Source organism: Drosophila sechellia, chromosome 2R (genome assembly GCF_004382195.2).
Source record: "Drosophila sechellia strain sech25 chromosome 2R, ASM438219v1, whole genome shotgun sequence".
NCBI lineage: Eukaryota > Metazoa > Arthropoda > Insecta > Diptera > Drosophilidae > Drosophila > Drosophila sechellia.
The window spans coordinates 3187431-3213610 of NC_045950.1; the positions used below are offsets into that span (position 1 = coordinate 3187431).

The 26180-nt window shown below is 46.1% G+C and overlaps 4 protein-coding genes across 4 annotated transcripts in view; all 4 read left to right on the forward strand.

Annotated features, from left to right (window-relative positions):
- Window positions 1-70: 70 nt before the first annotated feature.
- On the forward strand, window positions 71-2322 carry LOC6621834 (serine protease inhibitor 42Dd). Its single transcript, XM_032716300.1, has 4 exons — window positions 71-160; window positions 668-1549; window positions 1623-1764; window positions 1834-2322. Exons 2-4 carry the CDS (start codon window positions 674-676, stop codon window positions 2025-2027), a joined length of 1212 nt encoding a protein of 403 aa, XP_032572191.1. The 5' UTR covers window positions 71-160; window positions 668-673; the 3' UTR covers window positions 2028-2322.
- LOC6607907 (serine protease inhibitor 42Dd) lies at window positions 2164-3799 on the forward strand. The gene is made up of 4 exons (XM_002032625.2): window positions 2164-2256; window positions 2533-3377; window positions 3436-3577; window positions 3651-3799. Exons 1-4 carry the CDS (start codon window positions 2244-2246, stop codon window positions 3767-3769), a joined length of 1119 nt encoding a protein of 372 aa, XP_002032661.1. The 5' UTR covers window positions 2164-2243; the 3' UTR covers window positions 3770-3799.
- A 103-nt stretch (window positions 3800-3902) lies between these two features.
- Window positions 3903-7787, forward strand: LOC6607908 (serine protease inhibitor 42Dd). The gene is given in 5 exon segments (XM_032716301.1): window positions 3903-4701; window positions 6009-6102; window positions 6104-6926; window positions 7391-7532; window positions 7591-7787. Coding segments are annotated over 4 exon segments (1143 nt in total). The 5' UTR covers window positions 3903-4701; window positions 6009-6055; the 3' UTR covers window positions 7722-7787.
- Window positions 7788-11316: 3529 nt separating this feature from the next.
- LOC6607909 (GTP-binding protein Di-Ras2) overlaps window positions 11317-26180 on the forward strand; it is a 30448-nt gene continuing 15584 nt past the window's right edge. The window contains exons 1-2 of the mRNA XM_002032627.2: window positions 11317-11560; window positions 25308-25805. Of these exons, the coding sequence (XP_002032663.1) occupies window positions 25641-25805 (165 nt within the window). The 5' untranslated portion in view covers window positions 11317-11560; window positions 25308-25640. The remainder of the gene's footprint in view (window positions 11561-25307; window positions 25806-26180) is intronic.

Consider the following 26180-nt stretch of genomic DNA (forward strand, 5'->3'; position numbering starts at 1 on the left):
CCACTTCAGACTCTCTTGGAATTTATCTAATCGAGTTGCAGTTCGTTCAGTTCTGACTCACTGCGATTCCCGCCGTTAGTCAATTCCGCACAGTCTGACGGGAACCACGCTCTTACTCCGGCTGCCTTCCGATTGTATCCGTGAGATTGTTTTTTCCGGTGTAAGTTATCAGCGCACCCGTAGGGTGCGACGCCCTCACCTGTTTTCCCGATTCGAAATAGCTTATCAGTGCGCATAAAGAAGTGAATAGTTCCATGCCCACATTGATCAACGATTTGTAAACTAAAAAATTCCGAAACTTACTTAGTAGGCTAAGTTACGGTAATCTAAATATACCGTAATCCTAATAGGGCACGGTATTGTTATATTTTAAATATCTATAAACATCAACAACCTTATCAGGTGACGTGCGTTATTTTATCTATGAATTGCTATCGCGTCGTTTGCTATAAAGCAATTTGTTATGACGAAAGCAATACTAGTTGATTTCACTTTCCTTTTTACATCGGTTCTATTAAAAATATAATAGCGAATTATGATTTTGAAATAAATAGTATCACCTAGTAGCAGGTCTAATACGTCACTAGAGATTTTTGATTTTTTGTATATTTATGTTACTTTTAAGTATTTAAAAATATAAATTAAAGCATAAATTTGTTTGGCCCAGATTGAGATGAGCGAACCCCAAGAAGGCAGAAATCAGTTCGCGCGAAATCTGATAGATGTCATTACCAAAGATGCCCTGCAGCAGAGCAAAAACCCCCACATCAATACGGTTTTCTCACCAGCATCCGTCCAAAGTTCATTAACCTTGGCATTTATGGGGGCATCCGGATCTACGGCAGAGGAGCTAAGGAATGGGCTTCAGCTAGGACCAGGAGACCGCCATCACATAGCCCTAAACTTCGGAGAGTTCTGGCGCACGAGCTGCAACTACGGCGACAGGGGACCCGTGTTGAAGTCCGTGAACAGATTGTACGTCAACGATTCCTTGGAACTGCTTACCGAGTTCAACGAGATCGCCGTGGACTTCTTCCAGTCGAAGGCAGAGGCGACGAGGTTCGCCGATTCGGAGGGAGCTACGCAGCTGATCAACGACTGGGTGGAACAGGAGACGGAGCACAAGATCACCAACCTGCTCCAATCGGACGCCGTGAACAACGAAACGAGCGCCTTGCTCATCAACGTCTTGTACTTCAAGGGAAAGTGGCAGAAACCCTTTATGCCAGAGACCACATCGATTGACCATTTCCACGTGGACCGGGACACTCACGTGGAGGTGAATATGATGTACCAAGAGGACAAGTTCAGGTTCGCCGAACTGCCACAGCTGAAGGCTCGAGCTGTGGAACTGCCCTATGAGTACTCAAACATTCACATGCTAATCCTGCTGCCCAACGAAGTAAACGGTCTGCAGGAGTTAGAGCAGCAACTCAAGACCTTGGATCTAGCCGATATTGACTCCGCTCTGACCTTGCAAGATGTCGAGATCTTTCTGCCCAGGATGTGCATAGAGTACGACGTAGACCTCAAGCAGGTACTTAATCAGGTAAGATACAAGTAACCGATAGTAGTGGCTTTTTTTTTTTAATAATAATTTGATATCTGATATTAATTCTCAGCTGGGTATTACGGAAGTCTTCAGCGATAAGGCCAAACTAGACGGGCTCTTTACCTCGCGAAGTGGCCAAAAGATTTCGGCAGCAAGGCACCGCGGCTACATCGACGTAAATGAGGCAGGATCGGAGGCAGCAGCAGTCAGTTGTAAGTGAAATCAGCTGCTTGAAACTCATACTTGTTCATACTAATCCCAACTCTGATTCCCACACTCAGTCATGAAGATAGTGCCCATGATGCTCAACATGAACAAGAAGCTCTTCAAGGCGGATCACCCGTTCGTCTTTTACATACGAAACCCGCAGGCCGTCTTCTTCGCCGGCCGATTCTCGAACCCCAAGTCTGGATCTGGACCAGGAGAGGAGGGCTTGTCACGGGAAGGTGCCGATGCCAGCATGTACAATGTCTAAGAACAGTAGTGAGACCGAATAGAACTCAGCTATGAAATCCCACTAGACGTCATTGGATTTCAATCCGAGAGAGCTGTGTGCGCAGTTCTCAGTAACGTAATGAAGTATCGCCAGTAGGTACATATATGTCCAGTGCATATATGAGCTCGTCTTGGCAGTCGGCGCTCAGTTTACAGAGATACTTATCTCGGGGAAGAGTTCGTTGTAGACGGTCAAATGTATTACTTGTGTAAGTGGCGATCGCTTATAGCCAGTGAATTAAAATACAAAGCAATAAATTACCTATAATAACTTATGATTTAAATTGTTGTGTTAGTCATACAAAATAATAAAACAATATGATGAAGATGTTTGCTGTGGCATTAACTTTTAACTAACAAAGACTATCAGCTATTGTTGAATTCGATCTGCTTAAGTCTGAAAAAGTACAAACATCAAGTTTAATATGCATGAACAGAATTTCCGAACGCTGCAAACCAATTGATAATTCATTTTCCCACACTAGGCCTTCTCCTGTCGATCACTTCTGTGGCATGTCAGACCTCCAAAGAGATCTACCAGCTACTTTCCAAGAGCCATACAAACCAGAACCTCGTCGTCTCGCCCGTCTCCATAGAGACCATCCTTAGCATGGTCTTCATGGGCGCAGGAGGCTCGACAGCCCAGGAACTGCAGAGCGCATTGGGCTTACCATCGGAGGACAAGGAGGCGGTGGCAGCCAGGTACGGGGCTCTCCTCAACCAGCTCCAGGGACAGGAGGAGGGACCCATACTGAAGCTCGCGAACCGCATCTACGTCAACGACCAGTACAGCCTGAATCAGAACTACAACCTCGCTGTGAGGGAGCCCTTCAAGTCCGAGGCGGAGTCCATCAGTCTGGCCAATGGCCCTGTGGCGGCCGAGAGAATCAACCAGTGGGTGCTGGACCAGACCAGTGGTAAAATCAAGGACATGATCGATCCCGGCAGCATGACGTCCGACGTGAAGGCCTTGCTGGTGAACGCCATCTTCTTTAAGGGCCAGTGGGAGTCGAAGTTTAACCCAGCTAAGACCAGAGCCTCCACCTTCCAAGTAACTGCGAACAAGAGTGTGCCCGTCCAGATGATGGCGCAAATGGGAACATTCAGGGCGAACTACTTCCGCGACTTGGATGCCCAAGTCATCGAGCTGCCGTACCTTAACTCCAACCTGTCCATGACTATCTTTCTGCCCCGAGAAGTGGAGGGCTTGAGCGCCTTGGAAGAGAAGATCGTTGGCTTCGCCAGACCGCTGGATGCCAAGGAGGTGTATCTGAAGCTGCCCAAGTTCAAAATCGAATTTCGTGATGAGCTTAAAGAGACCTTAGAGAAGGTAAGACTCCGCCAGGAAACACCCGGTTGTGCCACTTTAACGCTCGATTCTGTTTAAGCTGGGCATCCGAGAGCTTTTCACCGACAAGTCAGACTTAAGCGGCCTGTTCGCCGATAAGTCAGGCGGCAAAGTCAGCCAGGTCTCGCACAAGGCGTTTCTGGAGGTGAACGAGGAGGGAGCGGAGGCCGCAGGTGCCACATGTAAGTACAGATTTGGTTATCAGCGTTGAATGTTGACTCCTATATGCTTACTGTTCCCAATGATCATCCCCAGCTGTGGCCGTCACAAATCGAGCGGGATTTTCTACGTTCCTCATGGCCGATCATCCCTTTGCCTTCGTCATTCGCGATGCGAACACCATATACTTCCAGGGGCGTGTTGTAAGCCCTTGAATAAATGAAAACAATATTTTAACTTAAAAACTTTGGTTCTAAAATTCCAAACGGAATGATTAAATTTTAAGTTACGGATCACTGTGGACGGTAGTCCACGTAGTGACGAAGGGTAACGCTGCGAAGGCAACTAATAATAGGTAGGTAATAGGTAGTAGTAGGTGACTGGTAGGCAACATGTGCCACAAAAAATATGAATGCTTAAAATTCCCAAATATTTAAAGTCTGTTAAATTCTGATGCTTCGTTAAAAGACTTTAGTTTCAAATACGTTAATTTGATGTATTTTAAATCCTGGTAAACCGCGCGATGTTATTTTTATTAAAAAAAACTACTAGTTCATCCGGAAAAAGAAATAAAAAGTTAAGCTTCTTCCACCCATGAAGCTATATACATACATACATTCGCTAAAAGTCGTTAAAAAATCAATTTAAAACACTATTCACGGTGCCTAAATGTATTATGTCTAAATACCACAGGTAAAGAACATGTGAAAAGGTTTTATTCGAGTTTCTCGCGTACTTTATTAGCAAGTGGTATCTGATATTCGAGCTACTTGACTATAGCGGTATCTCCTGTTTTTAATATGCAATATTGATATTTTTTTAAGCCGATACTGATGTTAAAAAAAGTAAAAAGGCATTCCATGCTTGGGATGGAGTTAAATTCTCTTGGGAAACCTAACAAATAATACAGAATGCTTGCGAAGTGTCTCATTCATGGTGCTAATGAAAATGAATATACATACATATGTAGTAAACTAAACGAAATTAATTTCCCCACTGAGTGACGTTGTATGGCCAGAAAGAAAATCAGTCGTCAGTTCAACGTAGAGCCCCTCGAACTGTCTTTTAATACGTGGACGGATTATGTATCATTGAAATCAGTTCTCCACGAACTTAACTACAATCAAATACTCTACAGATAATTAAGGTAATTGTACATACACACATATATGCATGTACTTGCTGATCTAGTATACATACTTAGAAATTAATTTTTTCACTTTCGATGTGATTTCCGGAGAGAGGAGTATTTCTATTTGTAAACAAAATGACATCACTGTCAACAACTACAAAATTAAGAGAGCCTTTTAGGAAGAGAGTGAGTACCAAGTAAAGAGAACCAGAAACAAAGTGCGTTCTCTTGACATAATTCCCAATTTTTATTATTTGAGTCACGAACTAAGAAAACGGATCTGAAAATTAGCCACTAATTATGCAAACGTTCTTAATTTATAGAAGTCAACATACATCTATTTTAACTATTGACCTTAAAAGGGTTAAAAATTTATAAATGCATTTTCATTACTTTCCTGGCATTTCAAACATTTTTGAGGGATTAGTTTATTAAGGTAAATATAAACCCCAATATAATTTACCAAAATGAGTATTTGCTTTCAAACTACCTAACAACAATTTAATCGTTTCAAAATCTTGTACGCTCTCTTGATTCTTCGTTAGAATCGTAAATAGTAAAATCGTGGTAAGATTCATCTAATCCAAAAACCAGTTGTGTTATGGTGATATTACAGGAGAACGGAAAAACCAGTCTAAGCCCAGAAAACAGTTGAATCACATTTTGATTTCAAAGGCTCTTTTAATCAAAGCCATTCTCGCTCCAACGTGGAGTTATGCCATCCAGGTGTGGGGAACTGCTGCCAAATCCCAGCTTAATAGGCTCCGTGTGGTCCAGTCGAGAGCTGCACGTCACGCATCTGGGCTCCCCTGGTACGTGACGAACATGCTCATCGAAAGAGATCTGAAAGTTACCCTACTTGGGGATCAGATTAATTTCCACAGCAGCCGTTATGCCGACAGGCTTATGGCCCACCCGAACCGACTAGCAACTATCCTCGCTGATCCCATCTCCCTCCGAAGACTGAAGAGGGTACACCCCAGCGATCTCCTTACCCGGAGGATAATATAACATATTTCATTTTAAGTAATTGATAACTAGACTAGATTTTTCTTTCTTTTGTACTTTATAATTAAGATACCAATTGGTCTCATTTATCTTTATCACACATTAGGTTATGTACAGAGGAATTACTGAACGATTCCTTTTGAAACCTTAATAAATAGAATTAGTATTCAAAATGATTTCAAAGTAACAACCTCGCGAATGGTTCAGTTTTCGTAATCATGTCAGGTAGGGAAGACGCTTGCACAAGCTGTCTGTCCACGAATTATTGACCTACTTTACTGCTCTTCCGGTATTTCCATGTCCACGTCATGCAGTCAAGGCCACGTGTTCACTTCTGCTGCTCCAGGGCTTGATTCTGGCCATGGCGAGAACCCTTAACTACGCCAAAAGTCCCGCAGGCGAGGCTCAATGGCCAGTTGGCCAAGTCCCAGTCTGGCCGGAACATTGTCCTCTCCCCATCGTCCATCCGGACGGGCTTGGCCCTAGCTTACCTGGGCGCCGAGAGCAGCACTGCCGACTAGTTGAAACTGAGATTGGGCCTGGAAGGAGCTGGAAAGAGCGAGGTGGCCGAGAAATTGGCCCAGCTGTTGCCCAAGGGACAGTGGGAGAAGGCGAGTGGTGACGAGGACGGGCCCAAATTGAAGAATGCCAATCGGATTTTCGTGGCCCAGAGATTCAAGCTGGCCCAGGCCTATCAGGATTTGGTGAGCAAGAACTTCGCAGCAGCTGCAGAGAATGTGAACTTTACCCAAAGTGCGGACACAGCCAAGCACATTAACTCCTGGGTGGAGGAGCAGACCCATCAGCAAATCAAGGACCTCATTGCTCCGGACTCTCTGGATGCAGATACTTCGGCCATCCTGGTCAATGCCATCTACTTCAAGGCCGACTGGCAGAGCAGCTTTCCCGACTACGCCACATACGACAGCGACTTCGTCAACCACGGAGGGCGGAAGGTCGGCGTGGACACCATGTCCCAAGAGGATTACTTCAGGTTCGGCGAACTGCCCGAGTTAAAGGCCAAGGTCGTGGAACTGCCCTACACAGGCACAGATATCGTTTTCCTGATCATCCTGCCTCAGGAAGAGCAGGGACTGGCCCAAGTCGAGGAGAAACTCTTGGGCTTAGACCTCAATGATATAAGCTTCCAATTGAGCAGGCGAAAGGTCCGCGTGCAGCTGCCCAAATTCAAATTCGAATTCGATGTCCCTCTGCAGGCAGCCCTGGAGGAGGTGAGTCCTTTAGGCTAAGATAGCTAAATACTTGTTTGGTGACCCAATGTTAGTAACCGAACACTAGTGGCAAATGAGCTCTGCAGCTTTAAAATTCAATGTGTAGGACGTGTTGTGTTGAACTACATTGGAATGTTGATATACGATATTTCCTTTACTTGTAAAAGCGTATAATGAAAAGTATTAACAATTATACATAAATATATAAATGGATATTACGGATAGGAATCACTAGCCGAGTGGATCTAGTCATGGCTGTTCGTTTGTCTGTTCTTAAGAACTTCGACCTCCTGGGAGGTGAAAGATGAAGCATGTCGACTTTATTATCACGTCCCTAATTACGCCCACACTTTTTGATTACACATTTTTTAAATACGTTTATAACTGCTAATATGCCAAAAACATTTTGGCTACCCCCATGAAGTACTTAGATTCTTGAACAGCAATAACTTTGATTCTTTCAGTTGGGCATTAAGAAACTATTCGCTCCTGAAGCGAACTTCAGTAGTCTCCTTCAGGAATCGGAACCCCTACGCATCTCGGAAGTGAAGCACAAGGCGATCATCGAGGTTAACGAAAAGGGAACTACGGCCAGTGGAGCAACCTGTAAGTCTGTCCATAAATATACAAACATTCTTGACAGTCTTTTTTCCTTTCACTCCAGTTGTCAAGGTTTCGGTGGAGTCGCTCTTGATTGGAGAGGAAGTATTCGAGTTCATCGCATATCATCCCTTCTTCTTTGCCATCAAGGATGCTCAAAACACCTTATTCCTGGGCCACGTCAGTCAGTTGTGAGTCGACGCCGGAATGCCCCAATATGATGTTTTGTCCGCATCCAATAAATGCCAGTTCTCGATGTCAAGTGCACAAGTACCGACAGGTATATCAACCTGGTTGCTTGATTAGTTTTGGATTGCGTAATGCTTTTGGCCTTCCTGTTTGCTGCTTCTGTAATTAGAGCCATCCGAGCTGACGTTGATAGTTTATTAAGAGGACTTGGCCCGTTCAGCCTCCGATCCTGGCCGAGTGCCAGGCTCTTTGGCAGTCCTGTATCGGCCTCCTGTGTGTGTGTGTGTGCGCAGAGGTAATAAATCAAAGTTGGTATAGCTATCAATCCCTGACACAGCGGCTCACAAAAAGAGTCAAGAACGAAGGCGAACTGCGCTGGGAAGAACTGGCAATTTGAATGCCCGTGGTAAGTGGCCGAAATCCAAACACACAAGGACCTGTGTGTGGACTGTCGGACTCACGGACACGCACATGGCCAAAAGTCAACAACTGTGTTGGCAATTTGCTGCAATCATCCAGCAACACATCCCCTCCTTCCGCAACCTGTCTCGTCCTTCCTGACATCGCACTACCATTTCCCAGGAGCCGATGTTTATGAGTGCAGCTAAATTGTTGTTCTCCGTGTTTCGCTCGCCTTTCCTGCAGCTTTTCCTGCCCCACCTCGAGGATTTTCCAAATCCTTGACCGCTGACGGCACTCACATAAGTGCTTCACACATAGCCCACCATAGAGCCTCCTCTTCTGGCGGATATTTGCATATTTCTAAACAGGTGTAAATTAAATTTGAGAAATTTTTTGCGGCCCCGTTGCGCGTCCTTGTGATTTCCCGCCGCCCCGGGCAGCACTTTTAATAACGTTTTGTGACATTTACATACCTTTCGAGGCCTGGTCATGATGCCGGTCCATTATTCACGTTTATTGTGGGCGGAATGATGCAGTTGACTGGGATGTAAGACAATTTAATTAAATCCGTGCTGACGTGCCGCTTGGTTTTCCACTTGATTCCTGGGAATTCTGTTACACTTTCGAAGGTTGTGTTGTGCGTTCCGTTTTTCTCCGGCACTAATTGGTGGCCAGGGCGGTGCCGAAACTTCGACTCGGTTGTCACGGGCAACGCTCAAGTTTCCGTCAGCAAATTGAAATTGAAATGACAACACAACAGGAGCTGTCGCATCAGGAGGCAGGCATCAACCGCATTGGGAGGAGCAAAAGGATTGCACCTCGCGCAGCTGAAAATGGGAATTTAGCGACAAGTGTCGAGCATAAAGTTCAGCTGTGGGAAGGTGGTGGGTGGGTGGTTGGAGACGAGTGGGTGTCGGCTGGGGGCCACGAATCGCTGGGCACTCGCTTGCCATCACCAGGTGTCCTCCACCTTTGGTTGGGCCTTTTGCTAGTCCTGCGGCTGACAGCCCTGCATCATTTGCCAAATTGACAGGGCGCGTTTAGATCTGCTCGCCACCTACGAGTGTGGGCCAATTTAGTCACTATTATAGCCCCAATCCAGCTGCAGCAGTCAGTGCTTAGTAGTTTTTAGTTATTCCGCTGGCATGCAATCCATGAACTTGCATTGTTCAGTATAAGCTGCTCTTAAATCCTTCAGTAACAATAGCGACCAAAAAGCAAATAGTTGTTTATCTCTGAAACTTAAACTTCCGAATACAAGGACCTCCATTCACTGAACGTTTCCTTTAATCAGTAAGGGAATTAGGAATTGTGCTTCACAGGAACACAAGTTAAATTGGCAGTATGCACAATTTTTATAAACAAATATTTATTAAATTAGCAACTGTGCACAAAAATTTGTTTTCTCCGAGTCATATTAAAATAGTTTAAAAATGCACACACATTTGAATGGGTGTTAACCGAGTTCTAGTATAACATTCTAACCATTATGTTTCAGAGACCGTAACTTTTGCCAACTATTGTGACTCTCAAAAGTTGTGCTGCAACGTGTGTGTTTAAAGCTTCCCTTTGAGGCTGTCTGTGCCAACTACACGGTGGGGCAACTCCGCAGGTGGCAGGGTCGAAACGATTACTCCTTCTGCAACGTGGAACAGACAATTGTGGAGGCAAATTGTAATTGTAACTCACTTTTAAGTGCGTCTGACAAGTTTGGTAATTAAGGAATTATGTCATGCGCACGTTTGCCATTCGGAAGGACCCTTGCCGTAACTGGCTGTGGGTGGAGCGTTTTTGATTGCATTGGCTACATTGGTTACCTGGGGTTTCCTGTGTCGCATTCTGTGTCCCGAATATTGCATTTTTGCAATTGGCATTTAATTTCGAAAGCTGCTAAGTTGAGCATTGTGTTTATGCACGCTGCACTCCCATTGAAAGTTATCCCCATTGTTGACGGAGCCCGGAGCAGGCTAGTCGAGATTCTAGGTGACCCTGGGCACACAAGGTGTTCCAAACTTTTCACTTTCCCACGACCCCCGTGAAAGGGGGACTGGCTACCGCAAAATGATAATAGAATCCCAGCAGCTCGCTCCAATGGAGACTGGGCACAATTTACCACTCGTCCTGGCATCGCGTGCTCGCCCACAAAGAGCAGGTCAGAAAGGACTGTGGTGCGGAAGGACGATTTGAAGCTCTGAAGAGCGTCACACTGACACCAGCTGCCAATGTGCGTATCTGTGCGAGTCAGGTTAATGAAATACTTGGAACATGCCTCCTGCCAGCCGGCCAAGCGGCCTGTCTCGTCCTGCGTGGCCAAAGGACATGTCGAGACGGATGTGCCTTATTTTGAGCCTGCGAGTGTGTGGACCCCGCTCAGGGCGATGGAAAGTGCAAAAGTTTGTTAGCACTTTGAATTTAATACATGCTATTGAATATTAACGAGCTGTCTCGGCGTAGAATGAGCAGCAAACAAGGCTTGGCCGACAATTATCGAGCATACGCCCCGTGGGCCGCCTCGGCTGCCCGTTTGCCTTTTGGCAGCTTGTGGGCTCTGTGGGTAATTAACATTTGTACGTCAATATTTGCAGTGGCAGCCGCTGGCATCTAAATGAAAATCTACGTGAAATCCACGTGACATGAGATACTCTTTGCCCGCCATTAGATTTAATTACCATTTCAGGTGGCTGTCCAAACAATTGGGCTTTTAGAGTATTATGTTCTGCGAGATATGTAAACATTTGGAAAGATTCTGATAGGTACTTCTTTTGCTTCCGTATCGAAAATCCGAATCAAAGTTTAGTGAACGGAAAGTTTTAGTTGGGTCCTAGATGCCAATCCCCCAATAACAAACTTAGGGTCGTCTGCCCAAAATTGAACTGTCACAGGAATTATTACCAACTGACCGCAGCTGACAATGCCGGAGGTGCGAGCTCTTCATCCTTTCGAGCAGGTTCGAGGGGCAGACCCCAAGTCCGACCGAAACTGAAAGCTCGGGTTCGGAACACAGCTAGTGGCAGCAAGGAACTTAGCCTTGTCCTGCCGACGCCTGCGTCCTGATCCGCTGTAGCGTTGGCTTGCTCGCAACCACAACCTGCAACACGTTGTGTTTTGAATGCTTTGGCGGCAAACACTCGTGGCCTGTTGGATGAATATAAAAGCGAAGTCCCATGCTGGCTGCCAAACAGTTCCCTGCTAGACAGCAACGCACGCGCTCCTCAGTGGAAACCCAGAGACTCTCGACAGTGGATTATAACTTTGAATGAGGTGTCCGGAGCAAGCGATACTTCTGTCGTCCTAGTCCGTCGGTCGGTGGTGTTCAGAGTGTCTGTGGCTTTGTGTGCGGGTGATTCCCCAGAACATAAATCAGAAATTTAATCAATCTCACGTGCCGAATTGCAGTTTCCCACAGTTTCTTCGCTACTTCGGGGTGATTAGGTATACGCCAGGTAAGCCCGCCTCGCAGCACTGCGTCGCAGTCCCTATGACCTATTAAGGCCAAATGGAGCAGTCCGGCGCGCCGTGGAGTGTGGTCACCCGGAATGCGTCCATCCGGGTCGTCCAAGTAACTCCTACACTTTATGGCCACATTAAGGCATAAGCAGGGGCAGAAGTGCCCCTGCAAGTGCAAAAGAAACGACTTTAAAGTGCCTGCCAACGGGACAAGTTACGGTTATGGCGAAAAATTCAAATTTACCGCATCCTGACCTGCCAAATTCCCACTCTCCATCCAGCCCTAGGTGGGTCTTTGATATCCAATTTTAACGGCAGCATTCGCTGGCATAATAAAAATTTATCGTAAGCGCATTAAATTTGTAGCCGCCGCAAGTTTCGCTCCGTTCCCTTCGTTTTCCTATTCGACATGTAGAGACAAAGACTCTTCGCAGCAGTTAACATGTCTAAGTAAGCTCTAAGTTGCCCCCAGATCTGCCTTTTGTGTGTCCCGGACGGAGGAGGCTGGGCGGATGGAAGCCGTGCCATGTTGTGCATTTTTATTACGATTACACAGCTCACACATGGCAGAAAGCACTGGAGCGGGATGGGTTGCAATCATCCCCTAGCAGCCCCTTGAAAATCCTCCGGTGAGGGTCCGTCATAAATTCTAAATTTGACAAATAAATAAAAGCTGGATGGGGGACTCGATGGCCATGCTCAATCCATTTGTGCACTGGTTTTGTGGATCTATAATCGGATTTAACATGTATTTTCAGCCCGTACGAAAACTGCTCTGTGGGGACTCCATATTCGATACTTTAGCTATTGATAGACTTGGACTCCACTTTCGTTTTAAGCCACAAAATGCATTTGGAATAACCCTTGTCTAAAATGTTAAAGTTTTTCCATATTCGATACTTTAGCTATTGATAGGCTTGGACTCCACTTTCGTTTTAAGCCACAAAATGGATTTGGAATAACCCTTGTCTAAAATGTTAAAGCTTTTTACTTTGCTTCGGAAAATTATACATTCTGAGTCGAGGAGTGCTTAAAATCCGACACTTTTATAAGTTTATATTCTGTTGAGTTTAATCGAAATTTGGGGCAAAAACATAATGTTTTTTGAGCCGAATTCCTTTGAGGCCAGGCATATCATTTGGTTATTTATTTGTATTCCCTATAAAAATAAAATACCATGGTTTCCAGACTGATGATGAATTGAATTCGAGTTAAATGAGGCTTTCTAGGTTCTTAAAAGAAAATAATTAATTTAAATCCCCTATTCTGTTATTGGGTTTCATTGGTTTTGATACTTTCCTAAGTCAAGACCAATTGCACTAAAGTCAGCACTTTCTTCAGAGGTACCATCATTCCCAAAGAAACGCTCCGTCTTCCATCTCCATATTAGTACTTCTAAGAACCCACGTCACAAAGAGCAGCACTTTAATTAGGGCTCATATTGCCTACGCTTTCATGAAATTCATTCCCTTAATTGTATTTTTCGATTGTTTTTCCAAGTATTTGTTTCTTGAGATGAAAAGTCAACAGACAGTCGGCAAAAAATGGGTTTGTGTTTTTGGTTTTTTCCAACAACATGAGGGTCGTCGGTAATCGGAAACCGCAACTGTTTGTTTAACTCCCTGCGAGATTGCATAATTAATTTCACATAAAGCCTAGTCGCGAGTTTGACTTCTTAAAGCCATTCTTAGGGGGAGCAGCTCCTAGGTGACGCGGCTCCACCCCTCACTCACTCTCACCTGTCGCCTTCATCCCCCACGTGTGTACACAGTCGCTTGTAAATGCTTGTGCTCCATATGTTTATGCTAGATTAAACGGTTTTCCTGCCAAACTGCGAATGGGAATAAAACACACGCGCACACACACACACACACAGTCACGGCAGCTATGCAGATGCCCCCGTAGGTATGCTAGCTTTTTTATTGTATCTTGAGCTGGGCCAGCTGCTCAGCTCCTCGGGGAGCGACCGACTCGGGCGCACACTATGTCATAATGGAGTCTAGACCGGATGCCTGAAGTGCGATGGCATTTACCATAGTTTGCATTTCTACGCTCCCTGTGCTGGTGGGCTTCGCATCTGCTCATCTGCTCATCTTCTCGTCCAATCGAGTTGGTATTAAAGTCATGCCTTGTGAGTGAGGTTCATTAATCCCACCGCACTCACAGTCGCTTGCCATGGACAAGGCAGCCCGAGAGGCCGCTTGTCTGTAAAGGCTATTAATTATATGTGACTCATTTAATTGATAAACTGAATGCCTGTGGGCATTTCGCCCTTCATGCCTTCGGCATACTTACAGTGTTCTGGATGTTGCAGCTGACACCTTCAAGAACGAGCCATTTGCTGTAGCTGAGTGTGTACTTCGCATCACTCATACGCACTGTGGTACGCAATGGCTTATCCCTGGGAATTCCGGCAGCTGGCATGAATTGCAATCCGTATGCAAAGCGCAAATTGAAAATGCACACGAGAGCAGAGGAGCGGCATGAGAGGGGGATGTGGCACCCAATGTGGCAACCAAAGTGGCAACTAAATGCTGCCAAAATGGCAAAACTGCACGCCTTTAAAATTGTTTTTGTTTCGCCCGTCTTGTTGTATTAAAATTAAAAGCACATAAAAGGTTCAAAGCTTCCACTTGGCCTGACAACGGTCCTCCTCTCTCGCAACAGAACATAACAGGACGGAAAAGAACAGGGCCTGGCCCTATGTGCGAGTTCGTGTTTCCGGCCTAATGCCTCCATTTCCACTTATTTTAATAGTTTTTGCTCTTTCCGGGCGGCACTTGTGGGCCTCTTGGCCGCCAATGGCTTCATTGAAATTTGGGCACCCACACGGCCGGAACACTTGTGGGTGAGCGGTGAGCAGGCTCTTGATGTTGCGGCCGCATTTGATTAAAGTGCTGGACCATGCTTGTTGTCTTCCACTCTTTGGCCATGATTATCATCTCGATGGGGATGTGTGTTTGGGTTTGCGCTGATTTTATGGTCCGACGGATTTCTCTTTTTTGGCTTTCACCATCCACCGCGCGTGCCCCTTTTTTCCGGCTTTATTGAAATTGTATTGTACAAAAATGTCTCAACGAGCGGGCGATGGAGCACGTTTGAAGCCACTTAATGACCATTAAATGCTCGCCAACAGAACTACGAAGATTCCAGGAATGCGAGCTCAGCCAAAGCAAATACGAATCGCATTATATTAAAAGCAATTTTAACTTTTGAGACAAATGCCCATTTGGCCGGCTACTACTAGAGACGGGAGGCGGGTGAAGCGCGCTGTGGCACGTTCCTCGACTGGATTTTATAATGGATGAACTGAAAGTATGCCAAATGCGCCTTAGCTCGGCGTACTTATACATTCATGCAGCACAATTTGCAGTAATTGCACAGCGATTCAAGACACCGCTCGTGGAAAATGTTTCCCTTCAAACAGGAAATTAATCTAGGACAGCGCCGCCCACGTTGCCACGGACCCACGGATCCCACGGATCTCGGAGGACCAAAGCGGCCAGTGGGAAGCTGTTATGGCTCTTTGCGCTGCAACCTAATTAACGTGAACAATTCAGTCACATTAACAATGCATACTCACGTTGAAATTGTTTATAATTTGATAACACGCCTGAGCGAGCAGGGCGGTGCCTGCCCGAAGTTTGCACTCGATCAAGTGGAAAATCAAAACTAAAGACCAGGCCAGAGCCACTGGAAGTGTGGGATGTGCATTCCCAGAGGGGGGAGGAGCGTTGGCCAACCGAAAGCAACTCACCGCAGACAGACTCCTTGGCAAAACTTTGCTCGGTTCAATTTCAAAGTGTCAAATGCAGTCAGGCCAAACGAAACACTGAATGAAGACGGAATATCCTGCAAGTCCATAGATCGCTGTCATCGCTTAGCAGAGATGGGGAAAAAGTGCCTCGGTTATTGTCAGACGCCCGTGCTCATGAGCAGCCTGTCAGAGCAGTCGAAAGGGTACACAAGCCCGCTGGATCCATGGATTTATGCCAGAAAAAATGGAAAGCCATCAGCATATGCCTCACTGAATCACTCGCAATATACATGGGCGTCCTCCAATCCACGCGCCGCAGCTATTGACAATCTCGGCTAAACTTCCGCCGACCGGCTGCCCCTTTTGTTGCCACTTTTCCTGGCCATCCAGCACCGTTTCGCATTTTCCATTCCAATACCAGTCCTCTGCGGCAGAGCAATCAATAAGTTCGAATATCCGTCAACCAACCCTCAGATCCTGTAGCACACGGCTCCACGGCACCACTGCTCCACTGCTCGAGTGGATTCTCTAAAAGTTTAGCTGCCGTTTTATGCCATTTTGTTTTTCCAACGGCGGCCAGTACGATGATAATATCAAATTGAGTTCGTTTTTCATCGCTCTGCCTTTAAACATTTACGGCGCGAAAGTGGCTAAGTGTTATTCAAAAATCGATTCCAGGCCGCGGTCTGCCAATCTCCCACCTCAAACACGACAAATCTGACCAGCTTTTATGGGCTGATAAAGCAATTAATTTCAAATCGCCACGGACAGGCGCAGGTGCGGGGAAATGGAAAAGAAATCAGATCTGAACCTGATAGGCAATTTGGGGGTCGAAAGATAAAATTAGCCAGCAGAGAGGGCCACAATCATGAGCCTCTTCAGGGCCGATAAAGATTACGTATATTATTATGTTAATCGAGATTATGATGACAGTCATCAGCGCCTCATCAGACTGGGCAGGCGAAATCTGCTTTCTCCGTCGTTTTTGTCCTTTCGACTCGGGTTCCTTCCCCGCTCGCTTGGTATCTCCTTATAGACACCGTACTCCGCGACCACCACCCAGACACACAAATCTCTTTATAATCGTCCCAGCCCTGTCGTCTTTGACAAGGGAAATGTTGGCCTAGGAGCGGGCGTGTCCAGGAAGTCGGGTCGGGTCGGGTCGTTTTAAGGGTGGTTGGGATGGTTGGGATGCTTGGCATGGGGTGTGGAGATGGATGGCTGGCCGGAGGGCTTTGTGCCTACACTTATAAATTTTTATTTGTTGGCATTCCGCAATTTATTTTATATCTTTTCCAGCGGCCGTGGCAACTCCTGCCAGTTGGCCATTCCGTCTGTTTGTCCGTAAGTCAGTCCGTCCGTCCGTCCGTCCGTCAATTTGCTGACTTTCGCAACACTCTGCCAATGCCTGGCGGCCTTTTTTGGAGGCGCCGCGGCTGCTCGTTCTCAGGTCGTTACACTTTGAGAAAGTTTGAAGCCGTAAGGCGGCATCGCAGGAATCTTGTCAAAGGAAGCCGTATACACCGCCGTACGGTGAAGTATGACAAGAGGCCTAATCAAATTATGCCCACTTTGTTGGCCGCTGACGTTGGACTGCCGGATGATACAATAAAGTAGGTTATGCCGAAAGCAGGAGATGTGCTCATTAGGCCAGATGTGAGTGGAGTGTGCTGATCTGATTGTCGGCTTTTCGGGCTGCCCATTAGTGGGATGTCGAAATGCCGGGACAACGGGACGTATGCGTAATATATGTCTCTGAAACATTACAGTTCGACAGTTCGTAGCTTATTGGCCAAAGTCTGTTTCCCTGGACGTTCTGGGATTCCCGTCGTGCTGCTGAGCGTTTGGTCTTCGGGGACCCAGTCCTCGGAATGCCAGGAATGCTGTTTGTGATTTTTCTTTCCGCTTTCCTTTTAACATTTTTCACCGTGTCGCAGCGGCGCTTTCCCCGCTTTCCACTGCTGCTTTTTTGTTTGCTCGTGTTTCCGCCATTTCCCCGCCATCTCCTGCTGTTTCCCGAAGTCACTCACGCGGAAAGCGCGTTGCGTGCTTCATGAATCTGTCCTGGCACAGCTTCTCTATTACGTTCTAGACAACTTGAACTTGTTCCCAGTCTCCGTCTGCGTATCCGTCTTCGCCTTCGTCTTGTCCGGGAACTCCTGCTCGTTTCCGGTGGATTCTCAGCTGCGTCCTTTGTGGATAAGACCCTTCATGGCATTGCCATGTCTCCAACGTCCCGCGGCATTCGTCGTGTTTATTAAGTCTAATTCAATTTTGCGTGAATTTTATTTGTTGCATACATTAGGGCCGATGACGTTGAAACATCCCCCACGAATCCGGTTCCTGGGAACTGAGGTGCTGCGCCGTCGTCACAGTTGTAATTACACACTTAGCAATTTAGAGAGTTCTTCCATGAAGTTTTTAATTAAAACTTTGATAAATTAGCTCAATTTATATCCAGCCAGATATTTACCACTTAACAAAAGCGCACCATCCCCTTCTATCTGCCGTCTCAATCCAATCCCTCCCTTTGCGGGAGCTGATTTCATGTTGGTGTGCATTTCTTTGTGAGTGCAGATTTCCCATTTTAATTGAAATTTACTAAGGAGGTCTTGGTCTTTGAAAGTGCGGAGACGTGCATGGCTAGGCACAAGGCCAGCAGGATGCGGAGTAAATTAAATTGACAAAGTAAATAAGTACTGGGAAAAATGAAAATAAATATGCCCTCCATGGTCACAAGAAATTGGTTCAAGTCAGCACAACTGCTCTTTGCTCTCCAGAACCCATCCCCCATCCCCCCTCCCACTTGCTTTGCTTACAGCAATCCGATTTTGGCCAAGTTGTAAAAGCGAAGCTTTTCATATTCGCCATCCTATTTGTATCGGGCATAACTATATGGAAATTTATGACTGTGACGGCAATCCCACATTTGTTTCAATTATTCACAGTTCGAGTGAAACTGAAAGCAGCTACATGCATATAAATTCAGCTCAACTGCCAAGTGCGAATTTGTTTGGCATTGGAGAACAATTGCGGGGAGGATGGGGGGAGCTCGAGTGCCGTTCGGCAAGCTTATACATTTTTACCGCTCTTGACATAGACGCGTGCACTAAGTAAACCCGCTCGAGCTGCCTAAATTGTCGAGCACATGTGTGTGTGTGCTCGCAATTTCCCGTCCTGAAAACTGGAAAGTGGCCCCAAGTGGGTCACAATCGGGCCAAGTCAAATCAATTGACGCCAAGACGCGTCTGCACACACAGCCATTGTCCTCGTGTTTGCTGCCAACACGATTAACCCACAAACGGCTCAGGCAGACGTGCCCCTTTGGATCCTCCTTCTCGGGGAGATTGTGGCAAGTCCGACTGCCACTGACATTGCAAACGCAACTGCAGCTGCAGATGCAGCCTCAGCTTTTGCTGTTGCAGTTGCTGTTTCTGTTGCGAGGAACGTGGCCACTCAAGGGGAGCCCACTTTGTGCTCGCTCCTTACCAATTCCACTTTGCCATTACTTCGATTCCCCGGCCAACGGGGCGAATGGGTAACGAGCTGTGCTGGGAACTGGCTAGGTACTTTCGCCACGGTACTTTTTCAACCTATTTCAGTTACCGGCACTTTTGGGAACATTTTTCGATGTTCAATTGAAAATGGGTATTCAAATAGTTTGCTCTATCCGCTACAATGTACATGAATAAAAATCCTAGGAAATCAAACCTTTAATGGAACTGGAATACTTAATCCTTAAAAGGAAACTCATGAGTCGACATCAATTTTGTGCTAAAAGTATGAGCCAAGATCTTTTTCCCATACATAGGTTTACTTAGCTAAGCGGGATATTCGCATCACTTTTGCTGGCCAATACGAGGAAGGGTGAGTCCCACTGCTTCCCCGGCGTCTGTGGTTTGTTTGTGTTTAATTTGCGGCACTGCCAGCTGTTGACAATCGATGACGACCCTCCAGGACGGGCTGCACCAGCGCCAGCCATCGGCACCTGCTGCCCCAGGAAGCCACTGCCGGCTTCTCCTTTCGCGCGCCTGATTAAGTTTTTGCATTAATTTCGCTACACCCTCGATGGCGCTATCCTGGCGCTCGTCCTTGGCTTGTTTGCTTAGCCATTAGCCGGGGATTCTGTGACCTGCGGGTCGTTTAAGCGGATCCTTGGAATTGCAGGCTGCCAGCGAGTGCCTGACCTTTTTGCCAGCCATGCAGTAGCTCCCACCACTCTCAGCTTTCGCCTTGCTGGCTTTTCATGCTTCGATTGCAATCGAATTTATTGAATCCCCTTTTTAGCCAACTCGCAGTCGCAGTTCTCATCAGCCCAAAGTCGATTACTGAATTTGCGTGCGGAACCTTTTCTTGATTGCAAAATCGCAGAGAGAACTCGATTAGAGTGCGATAGAGTGTATCTTCGGGTAGGGGCTACAGATAACGAGTCTATCCAGTCGATAAAATACCAACGCTAAGCACCTTTGAAATAGCTCCGCTGCTCACAAAGTCTATTAGGGATGTATCCGCATCAGCTCCTGATTCTGATTCTGATCCTGTTTCTGTTTCTGCTCCCATTGTCCAATTAGCCAAGTCACCAGCCACATGGCTTTGGCTCAGGCTCGCCCATTTGCATCAGACTCGTGTTGCTGCAGTTAATTTGTTGTTTCTGCAGCTAAGTTTCCGCTCTACACAGTTGGCTCATTACGGACTGGAAGGGATCTGGGGCTTCGTTGGCGGCATAATGAGCTCAGTTCAAGTGCAAACTGTTCGCCTGATGTCGGGCGGTCAAAAGGACCTCAACCTCAACCTCGTCCTCCTCCTCGCCCTGGTCATTGCCTTCTATATTTGGATACCTCCACAAACTTTTTCACAACACTTAAGTCGAACAGATAAAAGGCGTCCTTCTCCTCAGCCGCTTCAGGGGATGTGCGGAGTACTCCTCCACCTCGGGACTCTGGCTGCCCAACTGCCCTCCAGGCTCCCAGCCATTTGCTGTGATTAGTATAAATAAGTAACAGTTAGTGACCCATTTTCTGCACACCATTGAGCCAGAAAGAAAAAGGCTTTAATGGCTCGCCTCCACCATGAAATTGGTGAGGACAGATATGAGTTTGTTAGGGTGGACCTCTGGTTGCGTAACTTTTCAACCCTTCGCAACAATACGAGTATGCATGTCAAGTATTTAAATAAAAATATACTATCCTAGGAGGAAGATAAACTGATCTTGTGATCTGTTTTCCTCAGCTTTTCCTGTGACTTTTAAAGGTCAAAGCTATATGCCCTATTAAAATAGTACCAACATCGAATAAACTTTCAAATGTTGAAGCTTTAAAAAGCTTTAAATGTGCACATATGCACATAGATAGTCAGTTGTGCCCGTTCCACTGAATCCCTTTGTAAAAAAGTAGTGAGTTATATCAAAGATCGAACATTACAGTGGTCCACCTTGGTGTTACCTGCTCATCCAACGATGATGGTGCGCGGCTCCCATCCGAAATTTAATTTATGGCACCGCACCGTGCCTCTGAGATTAATATAGGCCACACCGTCCGAGACGTGTGGAAAGGTGTGAGGCGTCCGACTGCGGGTCGGAGGTCAGATGGACGATCCGGAGCTGTCATCATCGCAGTAATCAACAGTTTAACGGCATCGCCTGGTGGCCTAGTTACTGCGTCGCCACTTTGTAATCGTTAAGCCTGGTCCTGCAGCCAACTTCAACTGCCACGGATTGTAGAAGGGGTATGGAACGGAAGGCGAGAGGTGGGGGGAGTGATAATGTGGCTGGGACCCGGTCCTGACCAGAATCATAGCCATAAAATCATTTGTTTATCGCTGCGGCCGCTTTCGGGCCCATTAGTAGTTCAAATTCATCGCCATAAATCCCCGAATCGGTGAAAACAGGGCTAATTCCTTAACATGCATGGGTGCTTGGGTGTTTAGTGTTTGATGTTTGCTGTTTGGTGTTTGGCGTCATATGGCAAATGACGCGACGCTCTGCATGCAACATAAAAGCGTATTTTATGATTTAAGCATCACAAGGCCACAACTCACAGCTCACAGCATGAGCAGCCATATTGCGAATGCTAATCGCACATAAAGCGTAATGTTTAATGCTTAATGGTGTTCAAAAGCCCAGCCTGCTCAACCCCAATAATGTTACCAAATTTGTGTACACGTATTTTGTGTATTTTGTGTTGCGGAATTTACATTAACAAACGGCAAACTAATCAAGTTGAACGAAAAGCCACTGCAATTAGTTGTGGTCGAGAAGTGGCTAACCGGAGAATTCCAAGTCATTTAAGAAGTTTAGGTTCGGTGAAGTTTCAAGTTCGCTTTTTGCAATTACAAAGTTGGACGTCGGGTTTTGTGTAATAAATATATTTTAATTACTTAATTTGGTGTATTTATAAGCACCAGTAAAAATCTCACCAGGCAGTTAACATAACTTTCTAAAACAATAAGTGGAATGAAAAAATAATTACAATATAAAAACCATATGGCTTCCTTGATTTTGCATTTTCAAATGGTTTTTTGAAGCTATTATAATTTTTTAGTGATATCTTAATATTGTTTTTTATTGAAATCTTAATATTGTTAGATACATATTTATCTACAAGTTTCATACTATGAGTGTGATTACATATCTATATGTTTGTATATTGCTCACAAATTGTTTTTCAATGTTTTTCATAAAGTATCAAAGAACATAGAAAAAAATGTATTGTAAACAAAGGACCACAAATATTGTAATTTATTTTGTGTTATTTTTATCAGAAGTACAAAAGAAACAAAAAAAAAGCAAGACTGAAATACAAGGCTTATCAATAGGTTCCCTTGATTATGCACGGCAAGCATTTCTCTCAGTGTGACAGCTGATGGCTGGAGTTTAACGCACATGTCCATCATCTGCATCAAAGGCGGTTAACACGGATGGCTGGTGCGTCCAAGCGGAAGTAGTTCACCACCGAACCAGGCCAAAATCCCCAGAGCCGCACCAGAGTTTGTAACTTTTCGCGGGCTTTTCGGGATATGTCGGATCAACTTGTGATATCCCTGCAGTATTTGAGGCATTTTAATCAACTGGCAACGCAGCAGGACGCATCGGAATGCGGCTAATAAATATTTATAAGTGCCGCCCCGCACAAATTGTTTGACGTGGTCCGCCTGTTTCCGCAAATATGAAAGTTTAGAATTCTCTGTCTGGCCAGAAACGAGTGACAGCACATCCCCAGCCCTTACCCTTTGGCCACTGTCCTCCGCCCCTGCCTCCTGCCACACATGGCCCCCATGGCCCCCAGTCCCTCCGGACCAGTTGAGTCCTTAAGCCCCGCTGCTCGCTTGTTATCGTGTTATATGCCATCCTTGCCATTGCCAACAAGTGCAGAGAGTGCCGGAGCCGCGGCAACAGGCAAATGTGCTTTTAATGGCATTTTAAACGGCCTCGGGCGCAGGAATGCATCCGATCTGTCTTATCCTCTAAGAAACTAATCAATAAGATGCTCGGCGCACATATGTCCCCCAATCCTGGCACTCCATGTTACCTTCGCCGGAGGGGCCAGCTGAACAGATTCGCAATAATCGGGGGATGGGGCAGGAACACAAATTGATTTCCTGGAAAGCGAAAAAGGGAACGTCAGAATGGCCAATACGAGTATTTTCATTCTTTTATTTTGTGCGTCTGTTGTGATGGCAACCTTGCATTTCCTAACTGCTCGAGCAAACACGTTCCCAAAAGTTTTGAGGTCCTCTGCTCTTTGAGTTGTTGATGACATGTTTCCGTAGTCCGTAGTCCGAGGTCCGTCGTCCGTCGTCGGCAGTCGGGATGATAAAAACAAAAAATGTCAACAACAGCAACGCTTTTATTTGCGGAAAACAGAAAAATTAATTCAAGTTTGGCTCTTTCGGCTTGCTTTAAAATGTAAAGCGGAAACTTTTGGCCAGGGCTTGCCGTTCTTTTATGTTTTCCACAGCTGTTGGCAGTTGTCTTCGGCGTGGGCCTAGTAGATTTAATTAAATTTTTGTACAGAAAAACATTCTGAAGGCTGCTGCGTGTGCGAAAGTTTGCGAGCGTTGCCCGGGATTCGGGAATATGTTGAAAATAGAGTTCTCATGGGGGAAAATCGGCGACAGCACTGGCTTTTAATATTGATATTTAAATTTTCTAATTTACTCTACCCGTGGGAAATTCCCTCCGCTCCCTCTCAGTTATATCATTATCCGCTCGCTTTCGGCTTATCTAAAGCACATCCACCCGCTACTTCACATGGCATAATGCAGTGCAAACAGTATGTCCCACAGGGCGTATGAAATTCTCCCGTTTTGTGCATCTGCGCAAAATAGATGCAAATTAATATGCATTTCTATGCTGCTGCTCCTGCTGGGCTGAGCTGAAAACAACAAACAAAATCTTCCGTACTGCTGGTTTTTCATTAAAAATTATCCCGAGCACAATGTAAATAGTTGTGAATTTACAAGGATGCCTGCCTTCGCAAGTGCAGCTCAAGTTCAGGTGGTTTTTGCATTTCGGAATTCGGAATTCGGCCAGACGAGCCGAGAAATTAAAAACACTTTGCTTCGCTTTAGGCCAGGCCCACATCCCCATCCGTACATGCCCACATGCATTTGATATTCCCTGAGTTTGCCTGCAAGGCTAACATAAACATGGGCGGAATAACAAACTCCACTCGAGTGCTGAACGAATGATTATGAAAGTGCCTTAGCGCTTTGACTTTCAGATCTAAAAGTCATAAATCCGTGCGGATATTTGCCATCTGGTGAAACTACGGCCGTAACCACTGCCACACACACATGCAGGGACAGTGCAAACGAGCCGGGCCATTACTGCACTCAGCCAGGTGATTGGGTCGTAAACCACCTGTCCTCGGAGGCAAGTGCAGTTCACCTTTCCGCAGGTGAGGCGACCAGTTTGCTAGTTTTCACTCTGATTCATTAGCCCCGGAATAATTAACAGCCGATGCAGCCTGCACACTTAAATTGATCCTTATTATCTGCACGCGGGACGGAACTCAGTCAGTTCAGTGGGCGTCTAACCAAATTTGCCCACTCATGGGCGGCAGCAACCTGTGCAGTTGATGGCAATAAATTGCATTTGCTGGAAAACCTAATTACATTAAGTTGCAATTACGGGAACAGAGAGCGCTGGAGGATTGCCCAGGTGCACATGGCACAGGTGCAAATGGTCCTCCGCTGGCGCGCTTTAAGAAAAACTGCAAAATTGCTGCAAATTGAATTGGCTGCACTTAGCCTGCACATTACATCACATCACATGCAAACTGCAAGGGCGAGCGGCCCAAAGGGCGAGCGGCCCAAAGGCCGAAAGGAAGTGCATTTGCCACTCCAGCGCTCCACTCCACTGTGTTTGTCTGGTGCTTTATGGGGTCCACATACGTTTTCGGCTTCTGTTTGGTTTGCATCCGGGGAATTCGGCCCCAGAGCGGCCTCCTCAATTGGAGGGTCTTAGTTGTATCAATGTTTGTATCCAGATGCCGTACGTTCATCTGATTTGCGGGGTGAGCACGTGAGCAGATTATGATTACATGCAGCGAGCTGCATGCCACTGCAGTTTGAGATACTTTGAGCCCGAGCAGCGCATCCTTTGGCAAAGCCAATCAGGGGCAGCAAACAGAAATGGATGGGATACAGAGTTTTGAAACTACATTTTCAGATTCCAATGGCTTCGGGTGGGTTACCGTTTGGTAAAATTGTGAAAAATGCAGCTTTGATGCCTGATTTGAATGCGATTGCATTGTTGCCTTGAAGTTTTCTTCCAAATAATAATTCATTTTACTCACAAACTTGCGGAGGTTTGGTATTTGTTTTTACCTAGTTTGGGATTACTTTAAGCTTATGTTGGTAATTTAAATATGCAAAAGTACTTGAAAATTGTATATGATGTACATATAAGCATAAGCATAGTCCTAAGTTATTAATAGAAAGTACAAAACCGAGCTAAATTTCACCCTATTTGTTTGCATCCACAGCTTCGCACTACTTCGCGACCGGAACCGGAAGTTGCCAGGCCGGAAGTCTGGCTGCCTGCTGCCGTCTGGCCCTGCCGTGCTAGTGGCCATGGTGAAGGTGTACCTGGAACACTGAGCTCGCAGCGGAAATCGAGGAAGTGTTGGGACTTATGATGCCCCGACTACGGCTTAAGCACACAAATCCGTCATAATGCAGCGCTGAGGCCAGCGGAACAAGCAAACACAAGCCATCGCACTTGAGGGCCAACGCAGCTGAACAATCGCAGGACGAGGGTGCTCCACTTGACGACTAGCGATTTCCAAACAGGAGACGTCGACAAAGCCACTAGCGAGATGGCGGACCTGGAGCGCATTCGCCTCGTCCTTCTGGGCGGCGCCGGCGTGGGCAAGAGCTCCATTGTGAAGCGCTTCCTGTTCAAAACCTACACGGACAAATATCGCGCCACCGTCGAGGATCTCTACAATCGCGAGTACGACCTGGGAGGCGTCACACTAAAGGTAAGTCCTTGCCCGGTTCCCGAGTCCCCTGTTCCAGTTACAATGGCACAAGTGTGCGCCAGCTTTTTGTCCCTTTTTGGTGACATTTCAAGTGGAATTTTGCTGTAATTGGTTTATAAGAGTTGAAATGTCAGAAATGCACTCCCAACTATATGCCTTAGTGCTCGTCTTAAAAGCCATTCATTCTCATCCTGCAAAAACGTACTTTGGTGAAAAATTAACGGCTAGGAGAAGATTTTTATTTAAGAATGGAGCTAAGACATTAATTACTTGACCTTTACGCACACATGGTGGCTCTAGTAAATTTAATTTTGGATAGGCCTATGTCTCTTAATTATAAAATATCAGGAGTCTGGGCAATACTCCTTAGAGTGC